The following is a 16,970-nucleotide window of genomic DNA, read 5'->3' on the forward strand; positions in this document are numbered from 1 at the left end:
ATACCAGGATCGTCGCTGCCTTTCTATATACATTGTGTAACCACTTATCTTCAACTCTACCATTTTGTGAGGTGATTCTTGGGTCGTACTGTTCGCCTACCCGCTCAAATATTTTTCACGACTCTCAAATCTCAAAATATTAGAAATGCTGGTCTGCACACTGTGCGTTATCTGAACCATAACTTATGCACAATGCATTAGAATAACCCGCCGAAAACACAAAATAACGTGCTGCTGTGTGCAAACAAACGAGGCCAATCTTTGTATAGATGAAAACACAAATCAAAGTGTAGTTCATTCTATAGCAAAGGATTTTGTTTATAAAAATGGCTGAGGTGAGTGGTTTTTTGGGTCGTCATGTTGCTGAGGTGGTGCTATTCCTCTACATGTTCGGCATCGTCATGCAATGGCCAGTTACCCAGCTTCTGATCCTGCAGAAGTCGTGCCAGGGCTCCCACAGCGAAGCTGTGTGCTCCTCGCTAGCCGACCACCCGGAGATACAAGCCAAGGTCCAGGCACAGGGAACCTTCTGGGTGATGACCCTACCGAGTATCATCGGCATCATGCTGGCTTTCACTTCGCTTCTTCTCGGCTCAGCGAGTGATAAGTTCGGCAGGGGGAAGATCCTCATGTTGACATGTCTTGGTGGTGGGATCCTAGCGCTCTGCTTTATCGCCCAGTCATCTCTGAGCTACTTGTCCCCAACACTGCTCCTCATTGGCTACACAGCGATGGGCTTAAGCGGTAGCATCGGTACATTCATGGCAACTCTCTTCGACTACATCACCGATGTTACCCCGGCCGATGAACGCACGAGACGGCTTAGTGTTGTCCAGCCGTTTGCTGGTCTCGGAACCATACTCGGGATGTTGCTGTCTGGAATTGTCTTGAAATATCTCGGCTTCATGGCTGTGTATCTCATCTTTCTCGCGACTCAAACTGCTGTTCTTTTCCTTGCTTATAAATTTATGCAAGTCCAGCCCAAGTCTGATGAATCCAAGACAGCTGGACAGTCTCATTGGCTATCTGCAGTGTGGGACAATCTTACAGCTGGGGCTAGAGTTTGTTTGAAGGCAAGACCCGGGAGTGGAAGGAAACATGTCATCTTTATGGTGTTATCTGGAGTTATCACCATGGCTGGAGTTGGAGGTAGGCTGATAACGTTTGAGTTAAAAAATAAGTAAAACTTACTTAACAGATTGTTCCGTGCTTACCTTTGTTTTTATAAGATCCTCATTTATTTATCAATTAATTAATTTCGTCAATCTATTTAAAAATTAACTATCAGTTGTCGTTTTTATCAGGCTTTGTAGACAGCATAATAACAAAACGTGCAGTCAGTGTGAGCCATAACCTTTTCAAACAAAATATGTTCAAATATTTGTCTTTTAAAAGTCAAATAATTTGCGTAAAATCTGTTTGCTTTATTAGGTGACATGGGTTTGACGGTGCTATATACCCAGCGAGCCCCGTTCCACTGGGAGCCTACCACGTTAGGATACTTCAACGCCGCTAAGAATGTCTGCATGATACTTGGCATGGTACTGGGTACCAGAGCTCTTCTTAAGGTATTCGGCTCTAAAGGTGCCACCGATGATCTGACTTTGATGCAGATAGGGTTCATGGCGACGGCCACGGCATCTCTTGCCACATCGATGGCTACCGGCTCATTAGTGTTAATGCTTGGTAAGAAATTAGTGTTCTTTTAGCACTCGTCCCTTAGTACCGTTTTAAAAGTAGACCTAACTCTTACTCGTACTTAACTTTAGGTGTCGCACTCGCAGTCCATTTACTTAACACTCAACTTACAAATAGGGCCTACTGGTTTCTCCAAATCACGACCTCTATACTCGACTAAATGTACTCTGACCTTTGACTAATCCATTTTGGAAAGAGGAAAACATGAGAACACATGCTCTTCCAGATGCAATGCCAATATTATCTTATAAAAGAAGTAGAATTTGAAATGATTATAATTAATTTGTGTACATAAAGTTTTAGAGAATGTTCCTTTTTAACGAACTCGTATATATATAGTTCCTGGTACTCGATTGGAATTGAAATAGTCCTAGCACGTTTTTAATAAAGGATTGTCTCTCTGTGCTTTTCTCACAGTTCCTTTACTGAGCATCTTGTCGGGGCCTTCTCAGGCTGCCGGTGGTGCCTTCTCTTCAAAACTCATCGAGACAACTGAAAAAGGTAAAGTTGCACTTGACCGGATCGTGGTAGGCCTACAGCAGTCCCGTGTGACACATTATTGTTTGAATGTTTTCTTTAGTGGGATTTTTAAATGTTTCAGTGCAATCTCCTTTTTGTATTGTATAATGTATTTTTATCGTTGACAGGGGTCTGGTTGTACACATCTTTTGATGACAGTTTTTATACTTTTGTTTTAACCTTGACAGCCCCTGTACAACTTGTAACTATTGTGTATGTCTAAAGATTTATAATAAAAAAATATATATAAAAAAATAATAATAAAAAATGAGTGCACAAGGGTGGCAAGACTCAACTTCAAAATTATTGATCTTTTAAATTTATGAAATTGGTCCCAAATATAGCGTTGAGCACGATAAGGAATAACAATCTCTATTTTACTCATCTCTGTTTACGCATTGACAACTGAAACAGTAGGTCTCCATAGTCGCCCTGTACACATGCGTGCAAGGGTAGTAGCCCTCAAGGATAACCATTTCCATTTTACGTTGTAGGTGCATTCTCGTCGTTCTCATCCTTCATTGGTAATTTGGCCAGACCGTTTGGTACCCTCGTCTTTAGCACCATCTACGCATGGACGTCTACGTCCTCACCCGGATTCGCATTCGCTGTGCAGGCTGCGGTGTATATGGTGGCTTTCTTGCTTATCACGTGAGTAACTATACTGCTGGCTGATTGGATGGTATTATTGGCAAGGTAGCCAATCGTAGATGGGTGTCAAAACTGAAATAAATCACCCAAGTAACGGAATTCCACAAACCTACATTATATATTTATTTGTGTTTATAATTTAAACAAAGATTGATCAGAAGATTGAACCTACAACCTTGTGATTGCAAGTCCTGCATTCAAGCCAATGGACCACATCATCATGACCATGTTATAAGATTGTTTTCACTGGTAAACTTTTTGACTGAATGGAACAAATTATTCAAAGCACAACTTAAATTTCATATTTCTTTCATTCCAAACAAGCCGTTTACCTTTTTAAAACCACTGGTCACGGTAAGACAATGAAAACAAAATAAAAACCATTTACGTTTTTGTTTTCTTCTTCTAGCTTACTGAAGACTGATATGAAAGCCACGCACGAAAAGGACAACAAGACCGGATAGTCATGGTGACGTCACTGCCACTACTCCCACTTTTCCACTTCGGTTTCGGTTTCGGTTTCGGTAGATTTAGAACATAATTTAACAAATAGTGATCAGAGACAAGACTTTGCGGTCCTTTATCATTCAAAAATAACGTGAGACTTGATAAAACTCTGAACATCAACCATTGCTTTTTCACTGCTTTTTAGTCTTAAAGCTTATATTTTCTTTAAAATACCTACTTGGTAAAAAAAAAATGACGCCTTCAATATAAGAGATATTTTAACCTGGACTGGAGAGTATGTAAATTCTAAGCACGTTGTCTGAAGAAACCCCTCGCCAGGGAACTCAAACAAATATGATCTTCTCTTATGCTTGAACAAGAAGGGCATACAGGCATTTTCTCGCTGGTAAAAGGCACCAGTCTTCTACAAGAACATTGTTATCTCGAAACTGTAAACAGTTCAATGGGAAGCAAGGCATGCCAAAGAAAGGGACCTGATACCAGTTGCCTCGCAGACTCTGTCAAGTACCAAGCCTGTGACATACAGAAACCTTTTATTGAGTTCCTGGTGATATTTTTCATGCAACACAAACAGAACGAAATGAAATCCTTGCAAACGTCAACATAACAAACCAAAGCATGAAACTGGGAACTAGTACTTCTCTTTTAGTCGGGGAGAATTTGCAATTGCTTTAAATGCACGAGCCAAGAGTGCCAGAAAAAAACTGTGAAAGAAAATGGCAAGGCTTGCTGTGTACAATGGACATTTATAAATTGTATTATTACTGAATAAATAAATGCATTAGTTAAATATAATGCAGGCAATATTTAATTATAATATATTAGATCATTGGAATTAAACAGAGCAATAACAAATGATTTGTGTCACTTTTTAAGAGTGTAACCACATCAATTTCAGTCGTCCAAACTACTGTCAGTGTCATGTAATTTTTGAGTCGAATAATAAACCTAAATGAATTGAATTCAGAAGTTGCATAATTAACCTCATTTATTTATTGAAAAACTTCAATAGAAGGTTGAGTCAACCTAGCACTGGTAGGATGTCAGTCTCTGTTCAACTGCAATGTTGTATTGGAGGAGTCCAATATGGGCCCACCTTCATAGAGCTGGACACTATTGGTAATTGTCAAAGACCAGTCTTCTCACTTGGTGTATCTCAACATATGCATAAAATAAGCAATCTGTGAAAATTTGAGCTCAGTTGGTCGTCGAAGTTGTGAGATAACTAAGAAAGAAAAAACGCCCTTGTCACACGAAGTTGGGTGCTTTCAGATGCTCACGACCTCAAGTTCTAAATCTGAGGACTCAAAATCAAATTCTTGGAAAATTATTTCTTTCTCGAAAACTACGTCACCCTCTCCCCATTACTTGTTACCAAGTAAGGTTTTATGCTAATAATTACCTTGAGTAATTACCAATAGTGTCCACTGCCTTTAAGCAGAACAAGTAGCTAAGCACAACAAAATAATGCTTACCAAAGAAAGTTTACAAGGGAAAATACAAGGTCACATTTACAATCTGTGAGTAGTATCCAGCTTATTTTTGCTAAGCAGAACATTTTTTAGCATTATAATCTTTAGCAACTCTTTGAAATTGGGCCCCTCGTTTGAGTCAATCCAACAAAGTTCAAACATACTTTCATTTCTAAGGAGACTGGGTTCAATCGCTCTCCAACGCACTCTTTAAAGGTATATTACATTAAAAAATGTACTTCCAAGTTACTTAAAAATATCTTACTTGACTGTACTAAAAATACATTATTTCAAAAGTCTCAATCGAAATATTTCACCAGGTGTTGATTCCTTTAAGACAAATTCAGTTTTGTATTATTTTGAAGCCAACCATTGTTTGAACTCGAGTATTATCACAAGGTCAGATAATCGCCCACCCAAAAAATTATGTGGCCTTGAAATGTTAATAATAATACTAGTTTCTTATACAGCGCTTTATCACATCCCTAGGGGCGTAGCAAAGCGCTCAGTATTTTGTCCTGCAAGGTATATGGAGGTACATTTTGAAGTATGATACCTATTCCTTTAAAGCACCGTGTAATGGTTTACAAGGTTCTGTGGCGCAACATGCTTCCAATCAACCCAGGAACACCAGGCGAACACCTACTCTGCACCTGCACTGGGTTCTTCTACGAGCTTTTATGTCCCATCCGAAGAACGAAGAAATGGTTAATAGCTTGCTGAGGCACACAAGTATCACAATTGGGATTCAAACCCTCACTCTGCTGAACAGAAACATCAGCATTTGAATTCGGTGCTATTAACACCTCGGCCAGGACACTTTCAGATGAGACAAGTAGCTTTTTACAGGTAAGATTTGAACAGTTGAGCTCTGGGACTAAAAAAATTTCCCCAGAAATGGACCCTCATATCATTAATTTGTAACTATGAACAGAACAGAGGAAGAGTCCTACATACAGCTAGTGTCACCTGTGTCCTGTTTCTTTCAGCAAGCTTTCAACAGTTGTACTCGCTCCATGGTCAATGTAAGGTTGATGGACCCAGGTTGAAGTGTAAGTCATTAGAACATTGCGGACCTTAGCGTGGGCGACATCTTCAATGATGGCTTTCTTGACGGCTAGCTCCTTAGTGTACATTGATTCAAGTTGACAAGATGCCTCCCCTGTGGCCATTAACACAAGAGGTATCACAGTTTGAAGAAAGTTCACAAACAAACATTGTTTTTTTCTTTTCATATGAATTGAAGAAACTTAATAATAAAAACTAAAACTCAATTCAATTCAATTTTATTTATTTTATCATGTACAAGTAAAAAAGTAAAAAAACAAATTCCATGTGTGCACTAAAAAAACATTCAAGTTTACTGGTAAAAATGTGAGCTATTTAAGAGTTCTTCATTATTATATTACTGATTACAAAAACAAGTCATGAAAAATTCAACAAATATAACAAAAAGAAAGAGAGAGTGAGAAGAACTTACAGAATAATTGAGCTGGCCATGTCTGAAACATGGGTTCTGGTCTTTCCATGTCCGAGACACTTCTCTCCATTTCACAAATACCTTTGAGATGCTTAGTAATGGCAGCCATCTTACGAACAAGCTTTTCCTGTTTAAATAGTAATACAAAATTGTGTTGAGGATGCTTACCATCATAGTTTGGGTGTGATCCCTGGCAGTTAAAGGAACGATACAGAATTGGTAAGAAACAAAAATCGTGAAGATCACAGATTTACATAAAACTTACACAGTCTATTGATGATGATAGACCAAAACATCCCTTGAAATATTTCTGTCTGAAATGTCATATTTGATGAGAAATAAATAATCTAACTTCGCGGTTGGAGTTTATCGCTCAGTGAGTGTTTTATTCATTTTTATATTGGCATCGATGCAATGCACATCGATGCAATATAAAATTTGTAACTAAAATTACATAAGGTGGAACTAGTTTCAGTAAGCTTAGAAGTTATGCAAGGTACTGTACAACAACAGAATAAAACAAAGTGTATAATTATCAACTATTGTTAAAACTACGAACAAGGTTAGGAAACAACCTGTTTTTTCATTCTTTTAGTTTTACAATGAATCTCAGGGTTTTTGACTTTTGGGGTGTTGGCAAGTATCCCTGAAATTTAGTTATTAAAAAGTTTAACAAGTTCCACAGCTTCAATTTAAAGGGTACTGCATGAATTGCACAAATTAAGAGATTTTGATTCCGTAACTAGACGACAGTACTCATTCTAGTTAGTGTGAAATCAGCGGTTAGTTTGGTAGGTGTCTATAATAGCGGATACAACATTTTTACATCGACACGATGAAAGATGAAATATTAATTTTGGTTTTACCCCTACAGTTTAAGCTACCTGACCAAATAGACCACTGAGATTACACTGCTCCAGAATTGCAACGGTCGTGGATTTGAAAGTCACTCAAATGCCTTTGGTTTTTTGTTCACAGAGCTCAGGAAAGTGCTGAGTATACAGTGCTAACACACATCGGTGGATATGAGTAAAAACCATTCTTTATCCCAATGCAAATTGCAATCTATTGAAACATAAAATGATAACTGTTTCTTTGCAACAAGTGCAGGATACCTTTGGGCAAAGTGGCGGTAAATAGGTGGTTTATGCACGAAACTCTACATTTGCAAGCAAGAGACAATTTGACTGAGGCATAACTTTAAAAGCAGTAGTGCCTCTATCAAATCACAGAAAGTTGATTGGTTTTACCATTGATTTGTAGATGTCACCAAGATCACTACACCAGCCTTCAAGTCCGTCGGGTACCTGGCCACTCATACTACCCTGCGAGTCCACATTCATAACACTCTCCTTGTCTTTCATACTACATGTCTCTGGTGATTCGCTGTATCTGGAATTCAAATAACAAAAATTGAACAATAACTTGCCCCTCCTTTTTTTCTATAAATGGATATGTATTTGACTTGTTTATGTCTCTGAAGAAAGCTAAGGCCATCTTCCCTACTCATAATAACAAGTTCTAGAATAAGCGCATTTTACAATAACTGTATCAATATGTGCTTTACATAAGTGCCCTGGTCATTGGGCCAAACAAAATTTCTGGTATCTTTCTCAGCTCCCTGAGGAGTATACAGCTCCAGGCTAGTGTGGCGCTCCGAAGGCTTTTTCATACCCTATGGGTGCGTTCCGACACGGTACTAAAGTTAGTTTAACTCATGGTTCAACTCGATCGAGTTCAACTCAGTGTGTCTGAACGGATCTAAAGTTAGTCCGAATTGAGTTCAACCCACAAAAGATAAACCGTCCAGGGAGGGGGTTTATCTTTAGACCGCTTCGGGTTTATCTTTTAACACTGTGTGTGGACAGAATAAAAAAGACCACATCCGGTTTAACTCACAACAGGCGACCCATTGACCTCTGTAATCATTACGTAAACACACGGTGACCAATGAACAGGACAATAAACAGGATGTTAGAGTAACAGGGTCGCATTTTCTTTGACCCCTTAAAACCAAAGATAAACCGGATCGGGTTTAACTCAGTGCTGTCTGAACGCAAAGAGGTTTTATTTTTACGATCACCCCCTGCTGCTCGTAAAAGTTAAACCGGTTCGGGTCTAACTTAGTACGCTGTCTGAACATACCCTATATCAACCTCTACCCTCACAGGTACCTTTGTATACCCTTGGGTGAAGAGAAGTAAGTATAGTAGAATGACACAAGTTTCATGACAAGGATTCGAAAACACACTGCGAAGGTTTAACCACCAGAACTTGAATTTGATGCTCTAAACCACTCGGCAATAACACCCTCTGAAAAAAAAATGTGTTCTACATACTGAGGTAAGAGAAGAGATTTGTTAGGGGAGACTGGAGAGTAAAGACATGCTCTGTTTGCTTCAACTGCATGTAATACAATTTGTGAAAAAATACAGCGTACATCCTTGCTAATTGTCATCAAATCAACCGTGCCCTTTCAGCATGAAACACTGTTATCTTTTGCAGATAAAGGTTTATTATACTTACTGAACTTCTAGCCTAGATGTCACTATCCTATTGACAACGGCTAACCCTTTGTCATTTAGAATATTCCATTTGTCGATATAGTTGTGCCAGTCAGCACAATGGTCTTTGATGACTCTAGCACAGCCTTGTAATGGTCCAGCTGGAGACTTGACCGGTACTATCACCATCGGAACAGGATCTGATGGATCAAATCAAATATATTAAGGATATATGGTGAGAATAAAGTTTCCTGTCGTAGGTAGGTTATGCTCAAACATTTATAAAATTATAAATTTTTGGCATAAATCATTATTACATTATTATGCCAACAATCAAATGAGTCTAAAACTCTAAGAAACATCATTCAACCTGTAAATTTCAAAACAAAATTATCATCTGCTAGATTGAGTTTCATTCTCCTTCAGTTACTAGATAGATCATGTGATGTGGTTGCAGGGGGCGACTTTGTTGGTAGCGAGCTTGCTAGGTGGCGAGATAACCAGCCTCCACATACATATATCGTAGGAGGTCCTGTTTTCGAGGTGTCCCTAATATCGTGGCAAATCTTTTACCTCTCTGTGCGCGATGTAAACAGTCCCTAGATAAAAATTGTGTGGTTTTATTTGCCAAGCAAAGAGTCTCCTCTTCTTTGACCAAAACTTAGAAACACGTAAGGCTCCACTGGTCATTTGCACTTGTAAATGCAAAAAAGTTGGTATTTTAGGCATTTCTACAAGGTACAAAAATATGTCATAATGTTGAGGCCATAAAAAAATATTTGCCCACCGAAAAAGTTTCATCAAACGCTATTTCAATTCACAATTCATGATGATCAAAATCATGTGACTGAATGTTTTGCTGAGCATTCTTAAAGAAAAATACCAAGGCTTAAAGAAGCCATGTGCCTTATATCGTTTTCTAATATTTTTTGAGATTTTTATTTTGTAACCCTCGTATCAATACTATTATTTATATTAAAATTTAAACATCAGCTTGTTGATTCAATTATCACTGTTTATTAATACGCTTTATTATAAATATTAAGAAAAAAAGTAGAAAAAAAATAAATAGAAATCAGATTTTGAAGCCAGTAATTATTCACACTTTTTATTTTTGTTTTATTTTTTTAAATGTTTTGCAAGTTACCATGGTAATTTAAAAAATTTAATAAAAAAATATTTTGAATAAAATGAAGGCAACTGCTGGCTATACAGTCATACACACAGTCTCAAAGAACACTTGTAGTCACTGCAGATGTTTCTTCCATGTATGGCTTCACCGGGAAACCATATGTTCTTGTTTGCCGTGAAAATAGGAAAAACTCAAAACAAATGGGGCCAGTTGAAGTCATCCAAGATCGGTGTGTGGTGTGAACATTTCAATGTCCATCAAGTTTTAATATATGTTTGCATACTTCGTATTAACAAATGAAGATAATTAGGGCATCGGTTGATATATTGCATCATTATTTTTTTCCCAATTCAAAGAAAAAGGCATAATAGCGTGATAACTGGTAAGCAGAGGATACAATATTATATGGCTACAACTTACAACATACAACTTACACAACATCATGACATAATGTATCAGATACCTTAATAAAGTCCAATTATCAACTCACCATCAGCTTCAATACCCTGCTTTTCTTCTACAATATCTGACCCTTCATTCCCTTCGAAGCTTAGGTTTTGGGCTTTCGATCGTCTATTCTTCGGTGTCCTTCCACGGTCTCTGTTCATAGACGTTGACATTTTACATCACTTCTTTTCAAGAGCCGAGTTACTTTTCTACAGACGACATGCTTGAATCCTTAAATTAAGGATTCAAGCATGTCGTCTGTAGAAAAGTAAGGCTTAATAGACCTTTTCGCAAATACCGGGGCGCGCGCGTAAAGCTTGGAATTAGGTGCATTGTGGTCTAGCTGGTAGCAAAATTTGATGCATATCTATCCCACAATGCACCTAATTCAACAGTCTGCGCTTGCGCATTGGTATTTGCGATAAGGTCTATGGTATACACAAGGGCGCCCTCAATTGACCACCGAAAAAGAAAAAACCATCACTAACACCGCCATTTTATTTTTAAGATTTAAAAAGTTGTGCGCCAGCCACTCACTGCCCAAAATGTAAGTAAATGACCGACCCTTTCTCTTCACGTATGAAAGGAACTAGAAAATATAGTTGTGCGTGCTAATTGCTATCGCCGAATCCAATGTTGTTTAGAAATTGATCATGCTTGGCATAATTTGGATTGACAACAAACTAGGTCACGCAGCGCAACGGACCACCTAATTTTTTGTCCGAAGTCCGGGGGTCGCACTTACCTTAGAGTCTAAGTTAGACCATGGAGGAAGAATTAGACCCAGTGACTGGGGCGCTAGATTCCTTTTTTCGGGGGCGCTAGATTCCTTTGACATTGGTCATCTAGCGGAACGAACCTCATAGTTCTAGGAGTACGTAGCCCCATCCCCATGCCATAGTGCAAAATTAGCAGGTTGTACCGCCGTACTTGTCGCCATTTCACCTAACTAAATTTTAGCATGCCATCACATCAGCCTCGGGCCAGTAAATTTATCATGACCACACAAGTCAGACAGTCTTGTATTTTTCAATTAAATACACTGCCTGTGTAATACATCTTGAGGAAAAGTTTCCGTATGGCGCCACCACTTTTTCATTCGAAATAAAATAATATAGCATCTAATTTACCTGATTGATGTATCCCTCTTTGTAAAAATGAGTGAAAAAGTGGTGGCGCCATGCGGAAAGTTATCCCATCTTGAACAGTAACAAATCAATTCATAAAAAAGAAAAATACTTCAAAGTTCAAACCCAAGTGGTAGAAAACATCTTTTCTTACAAGTCACCAACTTTTTCAAATAGATGAAGTCAAATGCATGTTAAACTGTGGTAGGAGTTTTTTTCAGTTTTTTCTGTTGTATTTTATTGTAACAATATTTCTGATCCATAATTTGAGTAATGAGTACTGTGATCTCGTGGATTTCCGCCAAAGTTGGACCACTGCATTGGATGGACTGAAGCCCGGGTCACCACAGTGAGACTAATGTTTACGTTGAAAATGCGCAAATATTAATTCACTCAGTGGAAATTTGCTCTCTCTATGGCCTAGAATATTCGCAACGAAAACAGAGTTGTGACGTCAAGTTCGCTTCGCTTTTGCATTTGCAGGAAGTATGAATGGGTTTGGTTTATACGGTTAGTCGGGTAAAAAGTTTATTTTAGTACGAGATAATCTAGGTACTACTAACTGTGGAAGTGTCGTGGCCGAGCGGTTAAGAGCACCGAATTCAAACTCTGGTGTTTCTGATCAGCAGAGTGTGGGTTCGAATCCCCAGCCGTGACACTGTGTCCTTGAGCAAGACACTTAACCATTGCTTCATCCTTCGGATGGGACGTAAAGCCGTTGGTCCCATGTGTTGTGTAACGCATGTAAAAGAACCCAGTGCACTTATCGAAAAGAGAAGGGGTTTGCCCCGGTGTTTCTGGTTGTGGCTGCTTAATGCGCCGTAGCACCTTGTAAACCCTTATAAGGTGCTAAATAATTGGGTCTCACAATTCATCACTGCAATAACCTATCTTTCTGAAAGTTTGTATATACTCAGCGCCTCGAGTACGTGCGCTATATAAGACTTTGAATTGATATTATATTATATTATTATTAGTAACTAGTTGACTACAAAATGAACTACCGTTGTCAGCAAGCCATGTTGAGTGGTGGCATAATCTTTCTTTTTAACATATTGAATTGTTTGAGTTTTTTTAATCCCTTTTATTTTTTAGATCCACGAGGGCCAATGTAGCAATCCAAGCAGTTCTCCATTATGGCGTTGCGTTCTAAATCATCTGCTCACTGTTCTGCGATAAATTGCTCCAATCGTCAAAGTAAACAACAATGTAATCTCTCGTTCTTCAGGTTTCCAACGGAAGAAAAGAGGTAGGAAAGAACCATTATTCCTGGACAGTGTATATTTTACTAATTGTTAAACTTTGGTTTTTAAATTTGGTGTATTGATGATGTTTTATAAATAGTTTGGTCACACATTAAAGGCACTGGACACCTTTAGTAATTGTCAAAGAACCGTCTTCTCACTTGACGTTGAGATACATCAAGTAATGCATCAAATGACAACTCAAAATTTGGACTCAATCGGTCATTGAAGTTGCCAGAAAATAAGAAAAACACCCTTGTGGCACAAATTGTGTGCTTTCAGGTGCACTGCTCTTATTAAAACCAAATATTATAGTGAGAAATACATTTTTCTCAAAAAACTACGCTACTTCAGAGGGAGTCTTACATACAATGTTTTATAAAACCAATAGTGTCCAGTGCCTTCATTGGTGTCTTTTCTGCCACTATTCTCTTGCAACTTCGACGACCAATTGAGTTCAAATGTTCACAGGTTTGTTATTTTATATGTTGAGATGACTGGTCTTTGACAATTACCAAAGGTGTTCAGTGCCTTTAAGCATTTATGTTTCAAAGATTGAGAGCAACTCTAAATATAAATAATAATAGTAAACTTGCGGGTACAACCCTGGGTAAAAACTCTTTTGAAGGAGTGGTGGCTCTGAAACGAGCCGGTTTGGTCTCGACGTTTCGAACAGTATACTCTGCTCGCCTTCAGGACCCATGATTGTACCCGCAAGTTTACTATTAATATTTATATTTATAGTTGCTCTTATTATCCACACCAAGCAAAGCTTCAAACACCATTTTTCAAAGATTGTTTTTTACCCCCTGCAAAACAACTATTTTCCTGTGAGTTTCAAAGAACTATGCTGTCCTGTGTCTATAGCACATTGAATGTGTTGAATACAGGATTAGTAAGGATTCAAGTACGAAAGCTTAACAATTATGAAGTCCAACCATTTCTCAGTGAAATATTTTTCTCTGAAATGAATTCATTTTCTGAAGAAAAGAAAAGAAATGCAGATTTGGGTTGTGACAATTGATTTATATGCTGAACAATGTGCTTTGCCTCTCACTATTTTTTACCGACTCGCAACAATGGATTTAGCCCAAATGTTCACAGGTTTGCTATTTTATGTATAATGATAATAATAATAGTAAGCATTTATATAGGGCCATCTATCTAGAAAACTAAACCGAGGCGCTGGAGAGGAAAAGAAACCGAAACAAAGAAGTTTATATCGTACAAAATACCGATCAAAAAAGCACCTAATTAACGTGACTTAAGAAACAAATAGGTTTTTAGTTGCAATTTAAATGTGTCTACTGAAGAAGCTGTGCGAATGGCTATTGGTAGAGTATTCCAGAGGGTTGGTGCTGCCTATGAAAAAGCCCCTGTTACCATAAGAGGTGTGTGTCCTCGGCTCGGTGTATAGTTCATCAGTCACAAAAAACTTGAACATTGTCCGTAACTTTTTTGTCAGCTCTACCAAGTCTGTGTAATATCTTTCGGTATAGACTTTTCCTGTTTCATCCTTAATTTGTTTTTGTGTTCGGCTGTTGGCGTATGACAAGGTTTAGATTTTGACCCCAGGGTGTTTGTTCAGACAGTTCCTTCCTAAGACAAACGTTCCCCAATATTTCCTTTGCAGATGTCGAGAGTGGGTCCACAACACTCGACGCAGTGATCTAATTGGCAGGACTCCGCACTATTTATCCCAAAACTGCCGCTTGTGTGCACAACACTTTGAACTTCGACATTTCTCCAACAAAAAAACTAAAAAAAGACTGAACTGGAACGCAGTGCCCACTATATTCAACTTTCCCACCACAGTCGATTATCTGCACAAACGTAAGCCACCGAAGAGACAGCATCAATACATTCAACAAGGTAAGAATTATTAAGGAATACAGGTTTTAGGACACAATTGCCCTGGAGATTTTTTGTCATACCTTTTTAGTTTAGTTTAAGGTAGGGTCGTAAAGTTGGTTGTGTCAAGGTAATGCTGATTCATAAGCACAATTATAGCCTTGCTCAAGGCAGTCGCATTATTCGCTCCGAAAAGACGCCGCTGTAAACCCACCCGTTCCCTGTGCGTGGTGCGTGCGATCACACCGCATGAGCTGACCGTGGGAACTCTTCGCTTATTATAGTAATGAGGTCAGTGGCTTCAACACAGACCCTACAAGGCTGTCAGCCTGATAGCCGACGCATGCGGATAGTGTATGGGGGCATCGTGTCGTGCGATGTAACGCACAGTGAACTGAATAAGGGTGTATTTTTATACAGCAGCAGTCTTTTTTTTTTTGCGGAGTGAATAGTTCGACTGCCTTGAGCAAGGCTAGCACAATTATAAAGAAAATATCACTTATGAAAGTTGCAGTTGAATACAGTGTCTCCTTGGTGAAACCTGGTCATGTCACTCTTGACCAGGCACTTCACGACCAGGCACTTCACCATAATTGCTTCATGAAAAGTTGGGTAGGAGGGTAACGCATTCTGCTCAAAACACCAGGCTCCTCGAGGATGATACCAATGCCTACATCCTTACGGACTGTGAAGGGGTTGACCCTTGTTTCAGCACCTTGAGTAGGTGGCAAGGTGCCTCCAAGTGCCAGTCGAATCGGGTCGATAGTCCAAATCAGTGTAGCCCTCTCTTTGAAATGGCCAACCAGCCTTGTAATGTTAGGCCATCTCTCATAAAAAAAAATAGTTAAACAAGAATTTTTTTCTGTAAATGTGCTTCTCTTATTTACTTTGCAGTGGTTTATGATGTAAAAGATCATACATACTCTAAAGTTTCTGAAAGCGATCATGATGATGATTCAAGGAGAGTCTTACCATCTGTATCACGCAAACCACAAACTGCTCAAGGACAGAGCAGCAAACCACCCAAGCAAGGACAAAGCAGCAAACAGAAAACTGCTCATGGACAGAGCAGTAAACAGCAATCTGCTCAAGGACAGAGCAGCAAACCACGCAAGAAAGTACTACTTCAAAGTACCAGACTGAAGAAATCAGGGCAACAGCTGAGGATTGCAAAGGCAAGGAGTGATTTCATCAAAAACGCAAGTGCTTTTTTAGAAGATCCAACATTGATCTTGTTTACATCTCTGTTGGCGAGTTCATCACAGCGCTGTGGCAAGGCTTATGGCAGGAGATGGACTTACAAAGACAAAGTCTTAGCACTTTCCCTTTACCACCAGAATCCTTGTGCATACCAATTATGGCAGCATACTTTCACATTTCCGTCCATACCAACCCTCCGAAAGTGGTTGAATAATCTGGAAGTTGGGCCTGGCTTTCCTCCCAAGGTATTTGAACTGTTGAGAGGCAAAGTAGCAAGCATGACAGAAAGTGATAAGTTATGCGTCATCACATTTGACGAGATGAGTCTTCGTGCGGGCCTTTTGTACAACATTACAGAAGACGCGGTGGAGGGATATGAAAACTTTGGCTCTTTGGGTAGAACCTCAAAGCCTGCAAATCATGCACTTGTGTTCATGGTTCGGGGTTTGATCGGCAAGTGGAAACAGCCCATTGGCTATTTTCTGTTGAGAGATGCCTTGTGTACTAAAAAGCTGAAGAAATTGATAAATAAATGCTGTCAGGGTGTGAAAGACATTGGACTGCGTCCTACAGCTGTTGTATGTGACCAAGGGTCCAGCCATGTCCGACTATTCGAACGCCTCTCAGTGACAGCAGAGCAGCCTTTCTTCATCCATGGGGCGGACAAAATCTTCTGTTTGCATGACCCACCACACTTGTTGATGGACACAATCTCCAACTTGCAGAAGTTTGTCTTCCAGTTGAATGGAGAGGATGATTGCAAATCCATCAGGTGGAGATATATTCAAACTTTCTATGAATTTGATTCACAGCTGGCAATCAGGAAAGCAGAAAGACTCACACAACAGCACTTTGACCCCTCAAGTTTGTCCAAGATGAGAGTACATGAAGCAGCTGAAGTAGTGAGTCATTCAGTGGCTGCAGGCATGTACACTTATACAGCATTTGACAAACTACCTGCAGAAGCCGCATACACAGCTGAATTCATTGAGATGATCAACAACTTGTTTGATGCGCTTAACAGTAGACGACTCAAAGATCCACAAAAATTGAAAAGGCCTTTGTCTGACAACTCGGAACACGGATCATTCTTTGAGTTATGCCTGCCGATACTCAAGAACTTGAAGGTAGTTGGAGGCCAGAATCATGAGTTCATTAACGGATGGTGTCTGGCTAT

At 39.2% G+C, this 16,970-nt stretch overlaps 2 protein-coding genes across 2 annotated transcripts; one reads left to right on the top strand and one right to left on the bottom strand.

The window, feature by feature from the left end:
- Positions 1 to 214: 214 nt before the first annotated feature.
- LOC139936127 (proton-coupled folate transporter-like) lies at positions 215 to 3,415 on the top strand. Its single transcript, XM_071930864.1, has 5 exons — positions 215 to 1,149; positions 1,432 to 1,686; positions 2,116 to 2,199; positions 2,712 to 2,868; positions 3,278 to 3,415. The coding sequence occupies exons 1-5, from the start codon at positions 327 to 329 to the stop codon at positions 3,330 to 3,332; spliced, it is 1,374 nt and encodes a 457-aa protein (XP_071786965.1). The 5' UTR covers positions 215 to 326; the 3' UTR covers positions 3,333 to 3,415.
- A 2,356-nt stretch (positions 3,416 to 5,771) lies between these two features.
- Positions 5,772 to 10,607, bottom strand: LOC139936138 (cyclin-dependent kinase 2-interacting protein-like). The gene is made up of 5 exons (XM_071930877.1): positions 10,415 to 10,607; positions 8,815 to 8,992; positions 7,539 to 7,680; positions 6,289 to 6,415; positions 5,772 to 5,970 (listed from the first exon to the last, which is right to left on the bottom strand). Exons 1-5 carry the CDS (start codon positions 10,542 to 10,544, stop codon positions 5,774 to 5,776), a joined length of 774 nt encoding a protein of 257 aa, XP_071786978.1. The 5' UTR covers positions 10,545 to 10,607; the 3' UTR covers positions 5,772 to 5,773.
- Between the last annotated feature and the right edge of the window lie 6,363 nt (positions 10,608 to 16,970).

The sequence above is a fragment of the Asterias amurensis genome, chromosome 1 (genome assembly GCF_032118995.1).
Source record: "Asterias amurensis chromosome 1, ASM3211899v1".
Taxonomy (NCBI): domain Eukaryota; kingdom Metazoa; phylum Echinodermata; class Asteroidea; order Forcipulatida; family Asteriidae; genus Asterias; species Asterias amurensis.